General features: G+C 40.9%; 1 protein-coding gene across 4 annotated transcripts in view; it reads right to left on the bottom strand.

Moving 5' to 3' along the window:
* ACSM2B (acyl-CoA synthetase medium-chain family member 2B) overlaps positions 1 to 22,907 on the bottom strand; it is a 45,978-nt gene that overhangs the window by 13,147 nt on the left and 9,924 nt on the right. For all 4 annotated transcript variants that reach the window (XM_005697552.3, XM_005697554.3, XM_018041024.1 and 1 more), the window contains 8 exons: positions 19,693 to 19,849; positions 14,298 to 14,377; positions 13,960 to 14,083; positions 12,702 to 12,782; positions 11,471 to 11,572; positions 9,891 to 10,018; positions 9,669 to 9,768; positions 8,537 to 8,656 (listed from right to left, as the gene is read on the bottom strand). In XM_005697552.3, the coding sequence (XP_005697609.2) occupies positions 8,537 to 8,656; positions 9,669 to 9,768; positions 9,891 to 10,018; positions 11,471 to 11,572; positions 12,702 to 12,782; positions 13,960 to 14,083; positions 14,298 to 14,377; positions 19,693 to 19,849 (892 nt within the window). The remainder of the gene's footprint in view (positions 1 to 8,536; positions 8,657 to 9,668; positions 9,769 to 9,890; positions 10,019 to 11,470; positions 11,573 to 12,701; positions 12,783 to 13,959; positions 14,084 to 14,297; positions 14,378 to 19,692; positions 19,850 to 22,907) is intronic.

Here is a 22,907-nt window from a genome sequence, read left to right as displayed (position 1 = left end):
TAGACCAGTTAGACCTAAAAGACGTTTACTCCTTGGAAGAAAAGTTATGACCAACCTAGATAGTATATTCAAAAGCAGAGACATTACTTTGCTGACTAAGGTCCGTCTAGTCAAGGCTATGGCTTTTCCTGTGGTCATGTATGGATGTGAGAGTTGGACTGTGAAGAAGGCTGAGCACCAAAGAATTAATGCTTTTGAACTTTGGTGTTGGAGAAGACCCTTGAGAGTCCCTTGGACTGCAAGGAGATCCAGCCAGTCCATCCTGAAGGAGATCAACCCTGGGATTTCTTTGGAAGGAATGATGCTGAAGCTGAAACTCCAGTACTTTGGCCACCTCATGCGAAGAGTGACTCATTGGAAAAGACTCTGATGCTGGGAGAGATTGGGGGCAGGAGGAGAAGGGGACAACCGAGGATGAGATAGCTGGATGGCATCACAGACTCGATGAACGTGAGTCTGAGTGAACTCCGGGAGTTGGTGATGGACAGGGAGGCCTGGCGTGCTGCTATTCATGGGATCGCAAAGAGTTGGACACGACTGAGCGACTGCACTGAACTGAACTGATATCTATAGAACATTTCAGAGAAGGAAATGGCAAGCCACTCCAGTATGCTTGCCTAGAGAATCCTGTAGACAGAGGAGCCTGGTGGACTGCTGTCCATAGGGTTGCATAGAGTTGGACACAACTGAAGTGACTTAGTGTGCAAGCATGCATTGGAGAAGGAAATGGCAACCCACTCCAGTATTCTTGCCTGGAGAATCCCAGGGAGGGCGGAGCTTGGTGGGCAGCCATCTATGTGGTCACACAGAGTTGGACAAGTCTAAAGTGACTTAGCAGCAGCAGCAGCAGCAGCAGCATACGACATTTCACCCCCAAACAAAGAATTTCACCTTTTTCTCAAATGCACATGAAACTTTCTCCAGGATAGATCACATCCTGGGCCATAAATCTAGCCTTGGTAAATTCAAAAACATTGAAATCATTCCAAGCATCTTTTCTGACCACAGTGCAGCAAGATTAGATGTCAATTACAGGAGAACAACTACTAAAACTTCCAACATATGGAGGCTGAACAACACGCTGATGAATAACCAACAAATCACAGAAGAAATCAAAATATGCATAGAAGTGAATGAAAATGAAAACACAACAACCCAAAACCTATGGGACATCGTAAAAGCGGTGCTAAGGGAAAGGTTCATAGCAGCACAGGCTTACCTCAAGAAACAAGAAAAAAGTCAAAGAAGTAACCTAACTCTACACCTAAAGCAACTAGAAAAGGAAGAAATGAAGAACCCCAGGGTTAGTTTAGTTCAGTCATTCAGTCGTGTCCGACTGTTTGCGACTCCATGAACCACAATATGCCAGGCCTCCTGTCCATCACCAACTCCTGGAGTCCACCCAAAACCATGTCCATTGTATCGGTGATGCCATCCAACCATCTCATCCTCTGTCATCCCTTTCTCTTCCTGCCCTCAATCTTTCCCAGTATCAGGGTGTTTTCAAATGAGTCAGCTCTTCGCATCAGGTGGCCAAAGTATTGGAGTTTCGGCTTCAACATCAGTCCCTCCAATGAACACCCAGGACTGATCTCCTTTAGGATGGACTGGTTGGATTAGTAGAAGGAAAGAAATATTAAAATTAGGGCAGAAATAAATGCAAAAGAAACAAAGGAGACCATAGCAAAAATCGACAAAGCTAATAGCTGGTTCTTTGAGAAGATAAATAAAATTGACAAACCATTAGCCAGACTTATCAAGAAACAGAGAGAAGAATCAAATCAACAAAATCAGAAATGAAAATGGAGAGATCACAGCAGACAACACAGAAATACAAAGGATCATAAGAGACTACTATCAGCAACTATATGCCAGTAAAATGCACAACTTGGAAGAAATGGACAAATTCTTAGAAAAGTACAACTTTCCAAAACTGAACCAGGAAGAAATAGAAAATCTTAACAGACCCATCACAAGCATGGAAATTGAAACTGTAATCAGAAACCTTCCAGCAAACAAAAGCCCAGAAGCAGACAGCTGCAAAGCTGAATTCTACCAAAAATGTAGAGAAGGGCTAACACCTATCCTACTCAAACTCTTCCAGAAAATTGCAGAGGAAGGTAAACTTCCAAACTCATTCTATGAAGCCACCATCACCCTAATACCAAAACCAGGCAGAGATACCACAAAAAAAGGAAACTACAGGCCAATATCACTGATGAACATAGATGCAAAAGTCCTTAACAAAATTCTAGCAAATAGAATCCAACAACATATTTAAAAGATCATGCATCATGACCAAGTGGGCTTTATCCTAGGGATGCAAGGATTCTTCAATATCCACAAATCAATCAACATAATACATCAACATTAACAAATTGAAAGATAAAAACCATATGATTATCTCAACAGATGCAGAGAAAGCCTTTGACAAAATTCAACATCCATTTATGATAAAAAGCCCTCCAGAAAGCAGGAATAGAAAGAACTTACCTCAACATAATAAAAGCTATATATGACAAACCCACAGCAAACACTATCCTTAATGGTGAAAAACTGAAAGCATTTCCCCTAAAGCCAGGAATAAGACAAGGGTGCCCACTCTCACCACTACTATCCAACATAGTTTTAGAAGTTTTAGCCGCAGCAATCAGAGCCGGAAAAGAAATAATATGAATTCAGATTGGAAAAGAAGAAGTAAAACTTTCATTGTTTGCAGATGACACGATCCTCTACATAGAAAACCGTAAAGACTCTACCAGAAAATTACTAGAGCTAATCAATGAATATAGTAAAGTTGCAGGATATAAAATTAACCCACAGAAATCCCTTGCATTTATACACTAACAATGAGAAAATAGAAAGAGAAATTGAGGAAACAATCCCATTCACCATTGCAATGAAAAGAATAAAATACTTAGGAATATATCTACCTAAAAAAAAAAAAACCTATATATAGAAAACTATAAAACACTGGTGAAAGAAAACAGAGGACACAAATAGATGGAGAAATATATCATGTTCATGGATTGGAAGAATCAATATAGTGAAAATGAGTATACTACCGAAAGCAATCTACAGATTCAATGCACTCCCTATCAAGCTACCAACGGTATTTTTCACAAAACTAGAACAAATAATTTTATAATTTGTATGGAAATACGAAAAACCTCAAATAGCCAAAGCAATCTTGAGAAAGAAGAATGGAACTGGAGGAATCAACCTGCCTGACTTCAGGCTGTGCTACAAAGCTACAGTCATCAAGACAGTATGGTACTGGCACAAAGACAGAAATATAGATCAGTGGAACAAAATAGAAAGGACAGAGATAAATCCACACACGTATGGATACCTTATCTTTGACAAAGGAGGCAAGAATATACAATGGAGAAAAGACTATCTCTTTAACAAGTGGTGCTGGGAAAACTGGTCAACCACTTGTAAAAGAATGAAACTAGATCACTTGCTAACACCATACACAAAAATAAAGTCAAAATGGATTAAAGATCTAAATGTAAGACCAGAAACTATAAAACTCCTAGAGGAAAACATAGGCAAAATACTCTCCAACATAAACTGCAGCAGGATTCTCTATGACCCACCTCCCAGAATACTGGAAACAAAACCAAAAATAAACAAATGGGACCTAACGGTGGATGAAACTGGAGCTGATTATACAGAGTGAAGTAAGCCAGAAAGAAAAACATCAATACAGTATCCTAACACAGATACATGGAATTTAGAAAGATGGTAATGATAACCCTGTATGCGAGACAGCAAAAGAGACACAGATGTAAAGAACAGACTTTTGGACTCTGTGGGAGAGGGAGAGGGTGGGATGATTTGTGAGAATGGCATTGAAACATGTATACTATCATGTAAGAAATGAATTGCTAGCCTAGGTTCGATACGGGATACAGGGGCTGGTGCTCTAGGATGACCCAGAGAGATGATATGGGGAGGGTGATGGGAGGGGGGTTCAGGGTTGGGAACTCATGTACACCTGTGGCGGATTCAAGTCAATGTATGGCAAAACCAATACAGTATTGTAAAGTAAAAAAAATTAAAATTAAAAATAAAAACAAACAAACAAACAAAAAAAACAAAAATAAACAAATGGGACCTAATTCAACTTAAAAGCTTTTGCACAACAAAGGAAACTATAAGCAAGGTGAAAAGACAGCCTTCTGAATGGGAGAAAATAATAGCAAGCGAAGTAACTGACAAAGAATTAATCTCAAAAATATACAAGCAACTAATGCAGCTCAATTCCAGAAAAATAAACGACCCAATCAAAAAGTGGGCAAAAGAACTAAACAAACATTTCTCCAAAGAAGACATACAGATGGCTAACAAACACATGAAAAGATGCTCAACATCACTCATTATCAGAGAAATGCAAATCAAAACCACAGTGAGGTACCATTTCATGCCAGTCAGAATGGCTTCTATCCAAAAGTATACAAATAATAAATGCTGGAGAGGGTGTAGAGAAAAGGGAACCCTCTTACACTGTTGGTGGAAATGCAAACTAGTACAGCCACTATGGAGAACAGTGTGGAGATTCCTTTAAAAACTGGAAATAGAAATGCCATATGACCCAGCAATCCCACGGCTGGACATACACACCGAGGAAACCAGAATTGAAAGAGACACGTGTACCCCAATGCTGATTGCAGCACTATTTATAATAACCAGGACATGGAAGCAACCTAGATGTCTATCAGCAGACAATGGATAAGAAAGCTGTGGTACATATACACAATGGAATATTAATCAGCCATTAAAAAGAATACATTTGAATCAGTTCTAATGAGGTGGATGAAACTGGAGCCTGTTATGCAGAGTGAAGTAAGCCAGAAAGAAAAACATCAATACAGTATACTAATGCATACATATGGAATTTAGAAAGATGGAAATTATAACCCTATATGCGAGACAGCGAAAGAGACACAGATGTATAGAACAGTCTTTTGGACTCTGTGGGAGAGGGCGAGGGTGGGATGATTTGGGAGAATGGCATTGAAACATGTATATTATCATATGTGTAATGGATCGCCAGTCAGGGTGCTCAGGGCTGGTGCACTGGGATGACCCAGAGGGATGGGATGGAGAGGGAGGTTGGAAAGGGGTTCAGGATGGGGAACACATGTACACCCATGGCTGATTCATGGAAATATATGGCAAAATCACTACAATACTGTAAACTAACTAGCCTCCAATTAAAATGAATAAATTTATAAAAATAAATAAATCCATATGTTATCAAGTTCATAGAAATTGAGGCTCATTTGAAATAGTATGTCATCATCAAAGCTTTGGTGATAGCCTTCTACCAGACTGGTCCAAATATCTTGGGAAAGCTTTCTTATCAGATGTCATTTGCTTCAATTCCAGTAAATCTTAACCACCTCTTCTTGCCAATGAGAGATTGTCACAACTCAGCCAATGAGAAGACACTATACTTTGAACTTTCAGTTCCTCCCCTGGATACTCTGTTTACTATAGCCTTGTTAATTTCCCTTTCTTCTCTTCAAAAGAAACCTCCTTTCCTTGCACATGGCTTGCCATAGTTCAAGACTCTGAATTTCAATCTTTGCTGCTGTCAAATAAACCCATTTTTGCTGGACAGTCTGGGGTGAAAAATGGGAAAGACTAGAGATCTCTTCCAGAAAATCAGAGATGCCAAAGGAAAGTTTCTTGCCAAGATTGACAAAATAAAGTACGGAAACAACATGGACCTAACAGAAGCAGAAGATATTAAGAAAAGGGCAAGAATACACAGAAGAACTATACAAAAAAGGTCTTCATGACCCAGATAACCATGATGGTGTGATCACTCACCTAGAGCCAGAAATCCTGGAGTGTGAAGTCAAGTGGGCCTTAGGAAGCATTAGTACGAACAAAGCTAGTCAAGGTGATGGAATTCCAGCTGAGCTATTTCAAATTTTAAAAGATGATGCTGTGAAAAGGCTGCATTCAATATTCCAGCAAATCAACAGCTCAGCAGCAGCCACAGGACTGGAAAAGATTAGTTTTCATTCCAGTCCCAAAGAAGGGCAATGCCAAGAAATGGTCAAACTCTCACATGATTGCTCTTATTTCTCATGCCAGGAAGGTAATGCTCAAAAGCCTTCAAGCTAGGCTTCAGCAGTACATGAACTGAGAAGTTCCAGACATATAAGTTAGGTTTAGAAAGGCAGAGGAATCAGAGGTCAAATTGGCAACATCTGTTGTATCATAGAGAAAGCAAGAGAATTCCAGAAAAACATCTACTTCTGCTTCATTAACTACACTAAAGACTTTGACTGTGTAGATCACAACACACTGGAAAATTCTTAAAGAGACAGGAATACCAGACCACCTTACCTGCCTCCTGAGAAACCTGAATGTGGGTCAAGAGGCAACAGTTAGAACTGAACATGGAAGAATGGACCAGTTTAAAACTGGGAAAGGAGTATGACTGTGTATTGTCACCCTGCTTATTTCACTTATATGCAAAGTACATCATGCGAAATGCTGAGCTGGATGAAGCTCAAGCTGGAATCAAGATTGCCAGGAGAAAAATCAATAATCTCAGATATGCAGATGACACCACCATAATGGCAGAAAGCAAAGAGGAACTAAGAGTCTCTTGATGAAGGTGGAAGAGGAGAGTGAAAAAGCTGGCTTAAAACTCAACATTCAAAACACAACATTCTGGTCCCATCACTTCAGGGCAAATAGATGGAGAAAAAATGGAAACAGTGACTTTATTAACTTGGGCTCCAAAATCACTGCAGATGGGGACTGCAGCCATGAAATTAAAAAACACTTGCTCCTTGGAAGAAAAGCTATAACAAACTTAACCAGTGTCTTAAAAAGCAGAGACATCACTTTGCCAACAAAGGTCCATACAGTCAAAGCTATGATTATTCCAGTAGTCATGTATGGATGTGAGAGTTGGACCATAAAGAAGGCTGAGTGATGAAAAATTGAGGCTTTTGAACTGTGGTGCTAGAGAAGACTCTTGAGAGTCCCTTGGACAGCAAGGAGATCAAACCAGTCAATCCTAAAGGAAATAAATACTGAATATTCATTGGAAGGACTGATGCTGAAGCTGAAGTTCCAATACTTTGCCCACCTGATGTGAAGACTCATTGGATTCATTGGAAAAGACCCTGATTCTGGGAAAGATTGAAGGCAAGAGGAGAAGGGGATATCAGAGGATGAGATGGTTGGGATGGCATCACCGACTCGATGGACATGAGTTTGAGCAAACTCTGGGAGATGGTGAAGGACAGGGAAGCCTGTTGTGCTGCAGTCCATGGGATCATAAAGAGTCGACATGACTGAGCGAATGAACAACAGCAAACACCTCTCTCTTCCCTTCTGTTTCCTTCCCCTTGTGTTGATCCCAAAGCACTCCCTAATAAACATTAGCATGTTAAGTTCCTTCCCAGAGTTTGCCTCTCAGAAAACCCACACATGATAATTAGCCTGTGTTGACAAAGCCCATCAGTGAAAATCTGGGTTACCTAAGAATCTGAGATGTGTAAGTCTTACCACTTAAAAAGTATAGTGTCTTTGTGTGTTTGTGTCTACCCCAGACACATAAATGCTTTTTTCATTCCCTTCAGCAAGCTTCTATGTTGTACCCAGCTCCAAAACCTGGGATACCCATTTCTACATCAATCTCCATGCCTTAGTTTCTTGCACCAGTGTAAAAATAGCTGAAAACAGGGAGAATGTATTCTATGTTCTTTACCTTTTCTGGTAAGAGCAGTTCCTTTTTATTGTGGTGAGCTCACTGAGTCCATATCAGGGGTGTAGGGCAGCCCTCTCTCCCATCCTTCTTGTACTTGCTCAGGGCTGATTACATGACTCAGAACTGGCAAATCAGAGTGCCCATTCCTCTGGTTATAAAGATTGGTTTAATCATGGGCACATAACCTGAATTGGTCCAGTGAGAATGAACTTGAAGACTTTTGCTGGTGCCTTTGAGGGAAAAGATGCTTTTTTTCTACTGAGATTATCTAAGCTGCTAAAACTGTTTGGGGCTCCTGGGGACTATCTCACAGGGAGCACAATTCAAGAAATGAAGCCAATACAGAACGAAGAAGAGTTAAGGGATGAAAAAAGACATCCCTGACCACACCATCTTAATGATTGTTATCAGCCACAACAAAGCTTCCCCAACCTTGGACTTTACAACTGTGTGAGCAATACACTTCAGATTGAATTTCTGTCACTTGTAAATGAGAGAATCTTGAAAAATATAGCAAGACCTCAATGCCAAGTGTAGGGATATGGACCAGATATTGGCTAGAACTTGTTCCCATGGGAGAATCTGAGTTTCAATTCAGAGTGAATTAAAGGCCAATTTTCAGGCATCTAGGCAGTTACTGGACTGTCTTTTTGCATTTTCTTGGTCATAATCAGGCAGAACTTTAGAGTAAAGGCTTGGTCCTCACCCTGAAAAAGAGAACTACAAGAGGAAAACCATATCTCCGTCCCTACATAAAGGGGGAAGGACATGGGAATCCAGAGGCCTTACCTTCCTTGGGTACTTGTATGGGGCTGTCACTGACTTCACATGCTGTTGCAGCTCCTTGGTGAGCTCGTCTGGGTCATGGGACAGAAAGTGTGGGGCCAAAACCACAAATGCCTTCACTACCTACAGCAAGGATGAAGGCCCAGAGAATGATCAGAGTACATCGTTATCCCCTGGGATAATCAATGTCAAGACTTCCACCACAGCCACCACCTTTATATCCCCTCATTTGCACCTCCAGATATCTGGGGCAAGGGAAAAGTAGGACCTGGGGACAATCATGGCCAATATTCCAACTCTCTCTCAAGTTGTTTATTGATGAGCATGTAGGACTGTAGGTTGAGACCAGGATTACCTCATATCCCAGGGACAATAGAGTGTGATGGGAAAAAGTTAGTTAGAAGAGAGGAAAATAAAGGCTGGGAACATTAAACCTAAAAGATTTGTTTAACCTCTCCAAGCTAGTTTGCCAACCTATAAAATAGAGATCCAACTTCCATATTTAATTCATGGGAAATAAAAAGAAATCATATACAGTACGGCTTAGCTCAGTGCTTGGCACACAGGGTTTTGAGCCTATGATATTTCCCACACCTGCCAGGTGTATGATATTATCAGTTTTCACCCTGGACATCAACCCATGTCTTTCCACCTTAAATTTTCCTTCACATACACAAGCTCTTCTAGATTTCATCTGGGCTTATTTCATTAACCTTGGCATTATAGGGGCCTTTCTTCCTCTCTTCCTCTCACTAAAAACCGCATGCCTCAAAGGCTCTATCTTGGCTTAAATTCCTCCTCTGTTCTAGTCAGGGAATAGATTCTGATTCAAATGCCAAACAGGATAGAATATCTGCAGCCCCAAATGATAGACTTTGTATAGTACTTATTACAGGTCAGACTTTGTTTCCAGCACTTTACAAATATTAACACATTTAATCCTCACAACAGCTTTGCATCTTGCATATGGTTAAACTGAGACAGAAAGGCTAAATAACTGGTCCAGGGACACACAGCTAGTAAGCAGCAGGGCTAAGGTTTAGGCCCAGACTGTCTAGCTCCAGAGTTCATACTCTTAACTACCATCTGCACACCTCCCCCCACCCCCACCCCCAGGCCACAGTGCCCCCATCACCTCTCCTCGAATGGGATCCGGGCTGCTTACTACAGCTGTCTCAACCACAGCAGGGTGCTCCATCAGTGCGTTCTCCACTTCTGAGGGCCCAATCCGGTACCTGTAGAAAAACCTATCTTTCAGAGAAGACTGGACACTCAACCTCTAGCTCAGCTCAGAAGTCTAGAATCAGACAGAATATAGAACTGGATTACCCTTTTCCTGCCCTGAAACCAAGCTTACCCACTGGAGTTAATGATATCATCTGTTCTTCCCATGAATCGGAAATATCCATCTTGATCCTTGATTGCCCGGTCTCCCAGGACCCAAAAATCCCCTCTGATGTTGGCTTCTGTCTTCTCAATATTGTCCTGGTGACCACAGAAAGACAGTCATTATACCTGCAAAGCCTAAATCCTCTGCCCTAGGCCTGCCATCACCGGAGTGCAGATTGTTCATTTTACAACTTGAATTACTACACATGGTAGGACTTCCCTGAACAGGTGGAATTGGCACTTCTCCTTTTATCTATTCCACCCAGAGTCTCTCACTTACTCCTCTGGGGTCCAGTTTGATGGCTAATATTAATGAATCCATTTGCCCATGCTCTAGGGCCTTTCCCCCAATGGATTCAACCTTTCCTTTAGTGGTCAGCCTAACCCCTGCTCCACCCCATGACACCATTCAAGGGCATCAAGATTTATTAGACATTTTTCTTGGGTCCAGATTGTTAGATATGAAAGTTCTAGAGATACACCAACAAGCTGTCTGGACTTGGGTCAATGTGCATATTTCTGTAATGGCTGAACCCCTCTGTTCAATTGAAGTACCTGTTTATGAGCAGAGAGAACAATTGAGGTTTGCCCCTTGTCAGAACATCTCTATATTTTGTTCAAGGGTAGGGGTGTGAGCTTTAGAGTAGATGTTTGATCTCTGGGTTAAAAGGTGACATATGGAATTCATAGCCTAACTCCTTCATTTGGAAGTTAGGGTATTAAAGATCTGAAAAGCAGGAGGAATCTGAGGAAACTGAGGTGTGAGAGATCAGTAACTTGTCCAAGATCACACAGCAATTAGTAAGGCAGTATTTTAAACTCAAGTAATTTGGGCCCAAGGACTTCAAGGGGTAATTGAAAGGATTAAACAAGTTTAAAGTATATAAACTTCTTTAGGAGAGTGCTTGCCATGTGGTAAGCTTGCAATAAATGGCAGCAACTGTAACTTTTGGGTTATTTACTTTATTATTTAATCATCCTGGTGTCAGAAGTCCCTGCCCATTGTTCACTGTGGTGGACTTGAATGAGTCTTGTAAACTCTGACTTCACCATTTTCACCCATAGAGTGGGGCAGTTGGATCTGAGGGTCACCTATTTTTAATATTTCAAGATCTGAAGATAGGAATGCTTCTAACTTATAGTGAAATCTTAGTGTAAAGCATCTTGCATGGCTCTAGAGGAGATCATTGGCATAGAGCAGGGGCGTGGTACTTGAGAGAGGGGGCAGTACTGCCCTTGGAAGAATGCTGCTCTATATAATTCAGGGGCAATAAACTTTCTATCATAAAACAGCTCTTGGAAGTGGAAAAGGGTTACTGTGAGAAAGACAATTCATCAACTGGAATCTTAACGATAGGCTAAGAAAAGCAGGAGTGAATAACTCGGCTTTTTGCTAGGCAAAGTGCTCATTCCTAGACACTTTTTTTCCTTTGTCCCTTTGTCCCTATTTCTTACCAGTGCTTCTTGGGAGGTGGGAACTCCCCTCATGCCTCTCAGAACCCACTATTTGCACTAGGAGACAGAGGGGGATGAGCAAGCTTTCCTCACCACATAGCCAGAAAAGATGCCTATAGGTCTGATGGGTTTGACTCTGATGCCCACATCTCCTTCTGTGCCAGGTGGCAGGACATTGCCCTTCTCATCTATTGCCTGGAGGAAGAAGTAGATTGGAAGAATGGTTTGCATAACAATAGACAGCTTGAATGGCAACATGAAACAGCTGATCAAATAGATCATCTTACTCTAGTGGTGACTGAAAAGAGTTGGAAACCAAGAGAAGCCAAGAACTTTAAGCCCAAATCTTTAATCCATTTGTCTGAAACAGTTTAGGTACAACCCCTTAGTGAGACTGGACCAGATGATCTTGGGAAGATACTTGTAGTTTTAGGAGTTCATGAAGTATAATGGCACTATACTTCTTTACTTCTTATATATTATTTTTGAGGCTCACAGACTTGGACATCAGACAGATTAAAGTTCAAATTATGACTCTGATGCTTTATTAGTTGACTTTGTGTTACCTAAATTCTATGTCTCAGTGTCTTCATCTGTGAAACAGAGATAATAATAGCTTATTTCACCAAATTATGTGAGAATTAATTAATATACTAAAAAGTAGTCTTCATAAATGATTATCATAGATATCAGGGATCAGGTAATTACACACAACACTGACTAGAATGTAAATTGTTATACTTTAAATACATATGCATATATATAAACATAGACACATATAGATAAGTTCTATATCTTAGAATTTAGCCCAAAGAATAATAAAGGATAGAAGCAAAATTTTAGCTATGGCATATTCATTGTAGTGTTGATTTTACTAGCGAAAATTTTAGAAATCATCTATTAACTAACAAAAGGCATTAAGAGTGGTGGAACCATACTATCTATTGCTATGTGGTAATTAAAAATTATGCTGTAGATGGGTATTAATTTACCTGAAAAGATGGCCACCCAAGATTACTTAGTGATAAAATTAAGTCACAAAATTGTATGTCAAAATTCATCCCTATTTTTGTTTCAAAATGTGTATATTTATATAACTAACTAGCTAACTAATTTTCCAGCTATTCAAAGTGGTTTTTCCTGGATGATTAGAATATGAATAACTTCCTTTCTCCCCATCCTCCCTTCTTCCCTCCTCCCACCCTCCTTTTTAAATATTATTTTAATATTTTTATAGTCTATTATTTTTGGACAATGTAATAAGCAAATTGCTGAAAAAATATATACATATATGTACCCTCCCTCCCTAATACCCCTAACAAACCTGCACATCATAATGGGGAATTGCAGTTCCCAGGTAGCCAGGTTTGATTTTCATTGTCTTGGAAACTCTGCAAGTGAGTCCCTGTGGAAAGTAGTAGACAGATTGGTAAAAAAGATTCAGCAGAGCAGGTCCTGACACAGTCCTGTAGTTGGTTCATGTTTGGTAGCTCCCTTTCTCCCTTTTCTCTGGCTTGTTCCCTTTTCCTGGAACCTCCATCCTAAAGGTTTCACTAAAGTATTTGAAAAGCTTCTGATTGACCTTGCCACAGGGAAGAGGAACTAACAACTATTAATTAATGCATTGCAATCTCTTCAGAGGGGTCACACTTTAATAAGGGACTATGGATACCAAAATCCTTTAATACAGTGTGGGATTAAATTCTCTTCCATAAGGAGAGCTCTGCTTGAATCCTGAGATGAATATTCTCCTATGGAGATCTCGGTGTCCAAAGGAGCATCCCCAGACATGGTCTCCTGTGAATTGCTAGAAGCCCAGCTGTAACTCCGTTGTCCTCACCCACACTTGTAATGTTCTTCCACATCACGGTGCTGCCATGAGCCCTCTCAGGAGCTCTAATGGTTCAGGGGACCCATTAACCATAAAAGGATGTGGATAGAAGAGTATAGAGGAGGAGGCAGTAAGTACTGAGAGTCAAAGTAAGAACACTGGGGAAAAAAGTTGGGGGAAGTATTCCCCAGGTTGTTTTGATAAGTGGCATAGTATGGAGCAACATGAGTCCACATTGAGCTCAAGGGACCCCAAAAGTTCCAAGAAGATATCTCAGCAGATGAGATGGGGGCAGGGGTCTTAGTGGGTTCTCTTCTCCATCTCTTACTTCAGTCTGAGCAGCTTGACATTTGCTTGACACATGTAATAAACTCAAGTCTCTGCCAAAACATTCCCCCGCTATAGAGGACTCTCCTGATGACACCACCTGAAACACTAGGCCATTATCCCACCTCTCTTCACCTTACCTGCTTCACCTGTCTCTGTAGAACTTTTCACCATCTGGCATGTCATTTATCTCTTCATATCTTTCTCCCCCATGACCGCTAGAATGTAATTTCCATGAGAGCAGGAACTTTGTCTGTTTTATTTCTGCTGAATTGCCAATATCTCCCCCATAGTAGGTGCTTAATAAATATTTATATTTATTGAATAAGTATATGATAAATGGTGGCTCATATCTTTATTATCAAAGAGCCTTTGAAACTCATGAGTTTCACCAGCCCATGGTTTCCTAGAGCAAGTTTCCTACCGTTTCTGTCTGGCCATAGAATTCTAGGATGTCCAGTCCTGTTTGGATCTTCCATTTTTCCAGAGTGTCTGGAAGGAGGGTCTCCCCGCCACTGAAGCAACACTTTAGATGTGGGAACTTGTAACTGAGGAAAAGAAGAGAGATCAGTGTTCTCCTGAACCTCCCTTGAACCACACTTTGCTTAAGCCTAGAGCTGGATTCTAGGTGCTTTGACAATGAGGTTGACTTATTGGGGGCTATGCATGCTCAGAGGGTCACATAAATACACATACGTGTATGTCACAGAGGCAAGGTATGGCCAATAGACCAGAGGCTCTTAACCCCCAAATCCCCATCACCTGGAAAGGTCCTGTAGTAGCAACATCCGATAAACAATGGGTGCGCCTATCAAGTAGTTAATTGGATAGCTGGACAGAACCTGGAAGAAGAGAGTTGAGCTTAATCAGTAGCACAGTGGTTATGGGTATGGTCTATGAAGCTGTAGACTTAAAGCTTAGCTTCTTTAATGCATCTGCTTCAGGCCAAATGAACCTGATTTTCATGAACCCTCAAACCAAAAATGACAGATAAAAGATTGCACTTTTTTATTACAGAAAAAAGTCGAGCACAGTTGTTTTTTGGTCAAATCAGGCTGCTTCTTCCTGGCAATTGACTGGCTGTCCCACTCACCTCTAGAATTATATAAACCTCCAGTCACCAAAGGAGGATTAGCTGCTATTACAAACCAACCATGTGGTCTTAACTGGTGGAGGTTAAGTCTTGAAACTCCTTAGACTAGTTTTACAATAGGTTAATGATCTCTGTTCATTTCCAAGGCAACCCATTCAATATCATGGTAATCCAAGTCTATGCCCCAACCAGTAATGCTGAAGAAGCTGAAGTTGAATGGTTCTATGAAGACCTACAAGACTTTCTAGAATTAACACCCAAAAAGATGTCCTTTTCATCATAGGGGACTGGAATGCAAAAGTAGGAAGTCAAGAAACACCTGGAGTAACAGGCAAATTTGGCCTTGGAGTACAGAATGAAGCAAGGAAAAGGCTAATAGAGTGCTGCCAAGAGAGTCACTGGTCATAGCAAACACCCTTTTCCAACAACACAAGAGAAGACTCTAACATGGGCATCACCAGATGGTCAACACCAAAATCAGATTGATTATATTCTTTGCAGCCAAAGAGGGAGAAGCTGTATACAGTCAGCAAAAACAAGACCAGGACCTGACTATGGCTCAGATCATGAACTTCTTATTGCCAAATTCAGACTTAAAATGAAGAAAGTTTGGAAAACCGCTAGTTCATTCAGGTATGACCTAAATCAAATCCGTTATGATTATACAGTGGAAATGAGAAATAGATTTAAGGGACTAAATCTGATAGATAGAGTGCCTGACGAACTATGGACAGAGGTTCGTGACATTGTACAGGAGACAGGGATCAAGACCAGCGCATGGAAAAGAAATGCAGAAAAGCAAAATGGCTGTCTAAAGAGGCCTTACAAATAGTTGTGAAAAGAAGAGAAGTGAAAAGCAAAGGAGAAAAGGAAAGATATAAGCATCAGAATGCAGAGTTCCAAAGAATAGCAAGGAGAGATAAGAAAGACTTCCTCAGTGATCAGTGCAAAGAAATAGTGGAAAACAATAGAATGGGAAAGACTAGAGATCTCTTCAAGAAAATTAGAGATATCAAGGGAAAATTTCATGCAAAGATGGGCTGAATAAAGGACAGAAACAGTATGGACCTAACAGAAGCAAAAGATATTAAGAAGAGGTGGCAAAAATACACAGAAGAAAAGTAGAAAAAAGATCTTCATGACCCAGATAATCACAATGGTGTGATCACTCACCTAAAGCCAAACACCTTGGAATGCGAAGTCAAGTGGGCCTTACGAAGCATCACTATGAACAAAGCTGGTGGAGGTGATGGAATTCCAATTGAGCTCTTTCAAGTCCTGAAAGATGATGCTGTGAAAGTGCTACACTCAAAATGCCAGCAAATTTGGAAAACTCAGCAGTGGCCACAGGACTGGAAAAGGTCAGTTTTCATTCCAATCCCAAAGAAAGGCAATGCCAAAGAATGCTCAAGCTACAGCACAATTGTAGTCATCTCACACGGTAGCAAAGTAATGCTCAAAATTCTTCAAGCCAGGCTTCAACAATACGTGAACCGTGAACTTCCAACCAGCTCAAGCTGGTTTTAGAAAAGGCAGAGGAACCAGAGATCAAATTGCCAACATCTGCTGGATCATCAAAAAAGCAAGAGAATTCCAGAAAAAACAGCTACTTCTGCTTTATTGACTATGCCAAAGCCTTTCACTGTGTGGATCACAATAAACTGTGGAAAATTCTGAAAGAGATAGGAATACCAGACCACCTGACCTGCCTCTTGAGAAATCTGTATGCAGGTCAGGAAGCAACAGTTAGAACTGGACATGGAACAACAGACTGGTTCCAAATAGGGAAAAGGAGTATGTCAAGGCTGTATATTGTCTCCCTGTTTATTTAACTTCTATGCAGAGTACATCATGAGAAAGGCTGGACTGGATGAAGCACAAGCTGGAATCAAGATTGCCGGGAGAAATATCAACAACCTCAGATAAGCAGATAACACCACCCTTATGGCAGAAAGTGAAGAGGAACTAAAGAGCCTCTTGATGAAAGTGAAAGAGGAGAGTCAAAAAGTTGGCTTAAAGCTCAACTTTCAGAAAACAAAGACCATGGTATCCAGTGTCATCACTTCATAGCAAATAGGTGGAGAAACTGTAGAAACAGTGGCAGATTTTGTTTTGGGGGGTTCCAAAATCACTGCAGATGGTGACTGCTGCCATAAAATTAAAAGATGCTTTCTCCTTGGAAGGAAAGCTATGACCAACCTAGACAGCATATTAAAAAGCAGAGACATTACTTTCCCAACGAAGGTCCATCTAGTCAAGGCTATGCTTTCTCCAGTAGTCATGTATGGATGTGAGAGTTGAACTATGAAGAAACCTGAGCGTGGAAGAATTGATTCTTTTGAACTGTGGTGTTGGAGAAGACTCTTGAGAGTCCCTTGGACAGCAAGGAGATCTAACCAGTCAATCCTTAAGGAAATCAGTCCTGAGTGTTCATTGGAAGGACTGATGCTGAAGCTGAAACTCCAATACTTTGGCCACCTGATGCGAAGAGCTGACTCATTTGGAAAGACCCTGATGCTGCGGAAGATTGAAGGCAGGAGGAGGAGGGGACGACAGAGGATGAGATGGTTGGATGGCATCACTGACTCAATGGACATGAGTTTGAGTAATCTGTGGGAGTTGGTCATGGACAGAGAAACCTGGCATGCTGCAGTCCACGGGGTCGCAAAGAGTTGGACACAACTGAATGACTGAACTGAACTGAATCCCAGCCTTATTTTCCCCAAAATATTTTTTGGGACCTAATTCAGGTAGAAAGTGCCTTTTAAAGTTAAAAGCATCTATAGACTTTACAGAAGTGCTATGAAAAATAAGGTACTACTGAATACTTTCTAGGCCCTGTGCTCTCTAATTTAATTCCCACTATAACCTGATGGAGTTTGTATTATCAACCCTCAACAACAGAGGGTTGAGCAACTAGCCTGAAGTCACACAATCAGTAAATAGCAGCACTACCATTTGCAGCCTATACTTTTTAGAAATACCACCTTCATGGATTTCCCTGGTGGCTCAATGGTAAAAAATCTACCTGCCAATGTAGGAGACAGAGGTTTGGTCCCTGGGTCTAGAAGATACCCTGAAGAAGGAAGTGGCAATCCACTCCAGTATTCTTGCCTGGGAAATCCCATGGACAGAGGACCCTGGCGGGGTACAATTCGTGGGGTTGAAAAAGAGTTAGACACAACTGAGAGACTGAACAACAACAATAATACCACCTTCACTCCATGCTTTGCTTTGTACAGAATTTATTACAAAGAATGGGTTAGACAAAACATCTAAAAAAATTCTAATGTTAACACACCATGTAATTATTTCCTCTGGGTGCTTTTGACGTATTGGTATAAGAGATGAAAATTATCTCACTTCCCTTATTGCCTTGCCTTACAGGAAGCTCAACATGCAATTATCTACTTATTTGCTTTACCCATTTATTTGCAATTACCTACTTATTTGCTTCCTTTCCTTAGTCTTCCCACTCACTCACCCCACATGTTCAGCCTATATTTTCCTAATAGGCTTTATAATTTTACATTTGTTTCATACTTTTTTCTATTTATTGCTCTTTACAAAAGCTACTTCAAATCTTTTTGTGGAAGGAGACAGAATAAGAATTTCTTTAAAACAGAAAATGACAGAATCATATAAAGAGAATCTCTTGAGAGACTGCAGAACTTGCCTGGTCTCTTGACCTTTGAAGATGTCATCTATGCCTCAGTTTGCTCCTGGTATCTCTGCTGCCAGCCAAACAGAAATCGGAGTCATTAACTGCTACAGAGATCTGGAGGCCCCAGAGTGTTAATTGCCCACTCTGTCACAAATGAAGTCCAAATAGGTTGTGCCTTTGCAAACAAAATGAGCCTATTTCCATTGCTTTGTTGCTCCAGATCATGCAGTTTGTAGATTTTATTCAATGGTTACCCCTTCAAGTTCCACAGGAAGAACTCTTATTTATTCTTCAAAATTCCTCATAGATAATAATCCCAGACTGAAAATGACCCTAATGTCCACCAACAATAGGGTGGTAAGAGAAACTGTGATAGATCCACAGAAGGGAACACTATACAAACTTCTAATATGTGCAGTAATATGGACAGTATTCACAGAAAATATATTGAGTGAAAGAAGCCAGACACAAAAGATTACATGAAGTTCCAGAAGAAGCAAAGTAAATCTATGGTGATAGAGGTTAACAATGAATAATCTATGGAGTGTGAACAATGACATGAGGGGTATGGCCTCTTTCTGCAATGCAGGTAACATTTTATATCTTGATCTGATGGTGATTACATGGCTATCTGTTATGGACTGAATGTTGTGTCCCCACACAATCCATATATTGAAGCCCTAACCCCTGGTATGTTGGTACTTAGGAGTAAGTCCTTCAAAAGACAATTAGGTTTAGATGCAGTCATGAGGGTGGGTCCCTCATTGTGAGATTATTGTCCTTATAAGAAAAAGCAGAAATACCAGGGCCCACTCTCTCTACCATATGAGGATATTACAAGAAGGCAGCCTAGAAGAAAGTTCTTACCAAGAACCCAACTATACCAGCACCTTGATCTCAGATTCCCAGGATAAAGAGGAAATAATTGTTGTTTAAGCCACCCATTCTATGGAATTCTGTAAAGCAACATGAATGATTAATAAAATGTGTAACACAGGTAAATCATTTTCAAGCTACACTCTTAAAATGGCTACACTATAGGCACACACATACACAGACATGCACAATGACGGCATCATCTCTAGTAGTCCATCCCTCTGTTTTACACTCAGTTCACTGTCATCTATCTGACACTTCATACCAGAGCAAGGGCCCATTAAATATGTGTTAAATGAAGGAATGACCCATGATGCTTGTCTCCTGAATATACTCCTTTTAATTGTGTATATGTCTGTCTCCTTTCCCAGACCATGAATTGCATGAGGGCAGGAACCATTTCCATCTTGCTTACTGAACACTTTCTACCTGCATGGCCAAGGTTAGTAAAAATTAGATGAATTGAAAGGAACTTCAAGATGGGTTCACTCTGCCCATCTGGTGCAAACTGGATCTTCTCTTACCTTTAGAATGATCACTGGATCAAACTTTGGCAAGAGATGGATAAATGTGCATGCTCCTGACGTCCAGGGTTCCAGAAGTGAGCCCAAAATATTCACTATCCAAGCTGTGTCTGATATAGGCCATATTATGTCAGAGGCTTGCAGGTCTGTCCATTTTCTGACAACATAGAGGAAAAACATGTGTAAGTGCATGTGGGTGTGGATGGAGCATGAGTATGTCTATATGTGGGTAGAGGTAGGTATGTGTGCAGAGGAGTGTTGTGTACGTGAATGTTTGCATATGTTTATAGGTATGTTAAGGTATAAGCAAGCAGGGGAAAGGAGAGTTGTTCTATCCACACATCCTGTCTCAAGTTCAGTTCAGTTTAGTCACTCAGTCATGTCCGACTCTTTGCTACCCCATGAATCGCAGCACTCCAGGCCTCCCTGTCCATCACCAGCAGGTGCCTATTCAGGTGTGACTCCAGCTCCCATGACTGAACAGCTAACTGGGTTTCATTTCCATTTTAACTCCAGTACTGAGTACAGCTTTTGGCCAGTGGTAACCACTTGAGAAATGTTTACTAACAAAAGACACCTTAGTGGATAGTCTAAAAAGTGGCCTTGCCTGCAAATTGAACTTTGGCTGCATAGACCTTGGCTGGTTCTCTTGTTTTCGAGCATCATGAATTGCCTGAGCACAACTGAGGGTCTCATGCAGAGTGACACTTGTAACCTGTCTCTTTCTAGGCCAGAATTTAAAGTATTAAGCTTGTCTTAAAGCAAAAATACTTGAACTGTGAACTTCCAGATGTTCAAGCTGGTTTTAGAAAAGGCAGAGGAACCAGAGATCAAATTGCCAGCATCTGCTGGATCATTGAAAAAGCAAGGGAGTTCCAGAAAAACATCTATTTCTGCTTTATTGACTATGCCAAAGCCTTTGACTGTGTGGATCACAAGAAACTGTGGAAAATTCTGAAAGAGATGGGCATACCAGACCATCTGACCTGCCTCTTGAGAAACCTGTATGCAGGTCAGGAAGCAACAGTTAGAACTGGACATGGAACAACAGATTGGTTCCAAATAGGGAAAAGGAGTATGTCAAGGCTGTATATTGTCACCCTGTTTATTTAACTTATATGCAGAGTACATTACGAGAAATGCTGGACTGGAAGAAACACAAGCTGGAATAAAGATTGCCGGGAGAAATATCAATAAGATATGCAGATGACACCACCCTTATGGCAGAAAGTGAAGAGGAGCTAAAAGGCCTCTTGATGAAAGTGAAAGAGGAGAGTCAAAAAGTTGGCTTAAAGCTCAACATTCAGAAAATGAAGATCATGGCATTCAGTCCCATCACTTCATGGGAAATAGATGGGGAAACAGTGGAAATAGTGTCAGACTTTTTTTTTGGTGGTGGGGGCTCCAAAATCACTGCAGATGGTGACTGCAGCCATGAAATTAAAAGACGCTTACTCCTTAGAAGGAGAGTTATGACCAACCTAGATACATATTCAAAAGCAGAGACAATACTTTGCCGACCAAGGTCCGTCTAGTCAAGGCTATGGTTTTTCCAGTGGTCATGTATTGATGTGAGAGTTGGACTGTCAAGAAGGCTGAGCACCAAAGAACTGATGCTTTTGAAGTGTGGTGTTGGAGAAGACTCTTGAGAGTCCTTGGCCTGCAAGGAGATCCAAGCAGTCCATTCTAAAGGAGATCAGCGCTGGGTGTTCTTTGGAAGGGATGATGCTAAAGCTGAAACTCCAGTACTTTGGCCACCTCATGCGAAGAGTTGGCTCACTGGAAAAGACTCTGATGCTGGGAGAGATTGGGGGCAGGAGGAGAAGGGGACGACAGAGGATGAGATGACTGGATGGCATCACTGACACGATGGACATGAGCCTGAGTGAACTCCAGGAGTTGGTAATGGACAGGGAAGCCTGGCATGCTGTGATTCATGAGGTAGCAAAGAGTCAGACATGACTGAGCGACTGAAATGAACTGAACCGAACTGAACTACTCCTTGGAAGGGAAGTTATGACCAACCTAGATAGCATATTCAAAAACAGAGACATTACTTTGCCAACAAATGTCCATGTAGTCAAGGCTATGGTTTTTCCTGTGGTTATGTATGGATGTGAGAGTTGGACTATGAAGAAAGCAGAGTGCTGAAGAATTGATGCTTTTGAACTGTGGTGTTGGAGAAGACTCTTGAGAGTCCCTTGGACTGCAAGGAGATCCAACCAGTCCATTCTGAAGGAGATCAGCCCTGGGATTTCTTTGGAGGCAATGATGCTGAAGCTGAAACTCCAGTACTTTGGCCACCTCATGAGAAGAGTTGACTCACTGGAAAAGACTCTGATGCTGTGAGGGATTGGGGACAGGAGGAGAAGGGGATGACAGAGGATGAGATGGCTGATGGCATCACCGACTCGATGGACACGAGTATGAGTAGACTCTGGGAGTTGGTCATGGACAGGAAGGCCTGGTGTACTGTGACTCATTGGGTCACAAAGAGTCGGTCACTACTGAGCAACTAAACTGAACTGAACTGAAAGCAAAAGTAATTTAAGCCACATAGAAAGAACTTCCTTGTGGCTGGGAATTACCATAGAATATGTCCCATCCTCAAGATGATTGCTACTTTCACCCACAGCCAGCTCTGTAGAGAAATTAGGTCTTAGCCAAATGGAATCAAATTTTGAGTGGTGAGTGGGAATTTAATATATTAGCTACATTTTTTATATTTCCATCTTTTGAAACTATGTTTTTCTTATTGTAGCTCTTCTATTAAATAATTTCTATGAAATTTAATTTTCTGATGCCATAGGCTCATAGATATGACATTTTTTTTGAGGGTTTTTGCATGAAAGCATTTTTCTAGTTCTAATAACAAAATTAACATGGCAAGCAGGAGCAACTGAAAAGATCAAGATCTCTGGTTATAATTTCATGACAATCTTAGCACACTATTTTCTGACTCCACTGATGAGATTGATGTAGAGTGAAAGAAAAGCCTAGATTTGAGATCCGAGATACAGAAATTCTGAGATCTCAGTTCATCTTATTAATCCAATTACAGATCTCTGTTTAATGAATTTGAAAAGTAATTTGCTACTGACAAAAACAGGCTCTTGGAATGTGGACAGCATCAAAGAAAATTACTAACATGCCAAAGGACAAGATACAGATCAGTCTTGCGAAAAAATGCATATAAACCTCGTGCTAAGCACTCA

The sequence above is a fragment of the Capra hircus genome, chromosome 25 (assembly GCF_001704415.2).
Source record: "Capra hircus breed San Clemente chromosome 25, ASM170441v1, whole genome shotgun sequence".
Classification (NCBI taxonomy): Eukaryota; Metazoa; Chordata; class Mammalia; order Artiodactyla; family Bovidae; genus Capra; species Capra hircus.
The sequence above is the reverse complement of the archived record's forward strand: the minus strand, read 5'-3'. Positions and strand labels throughout refer to the sequence as shown.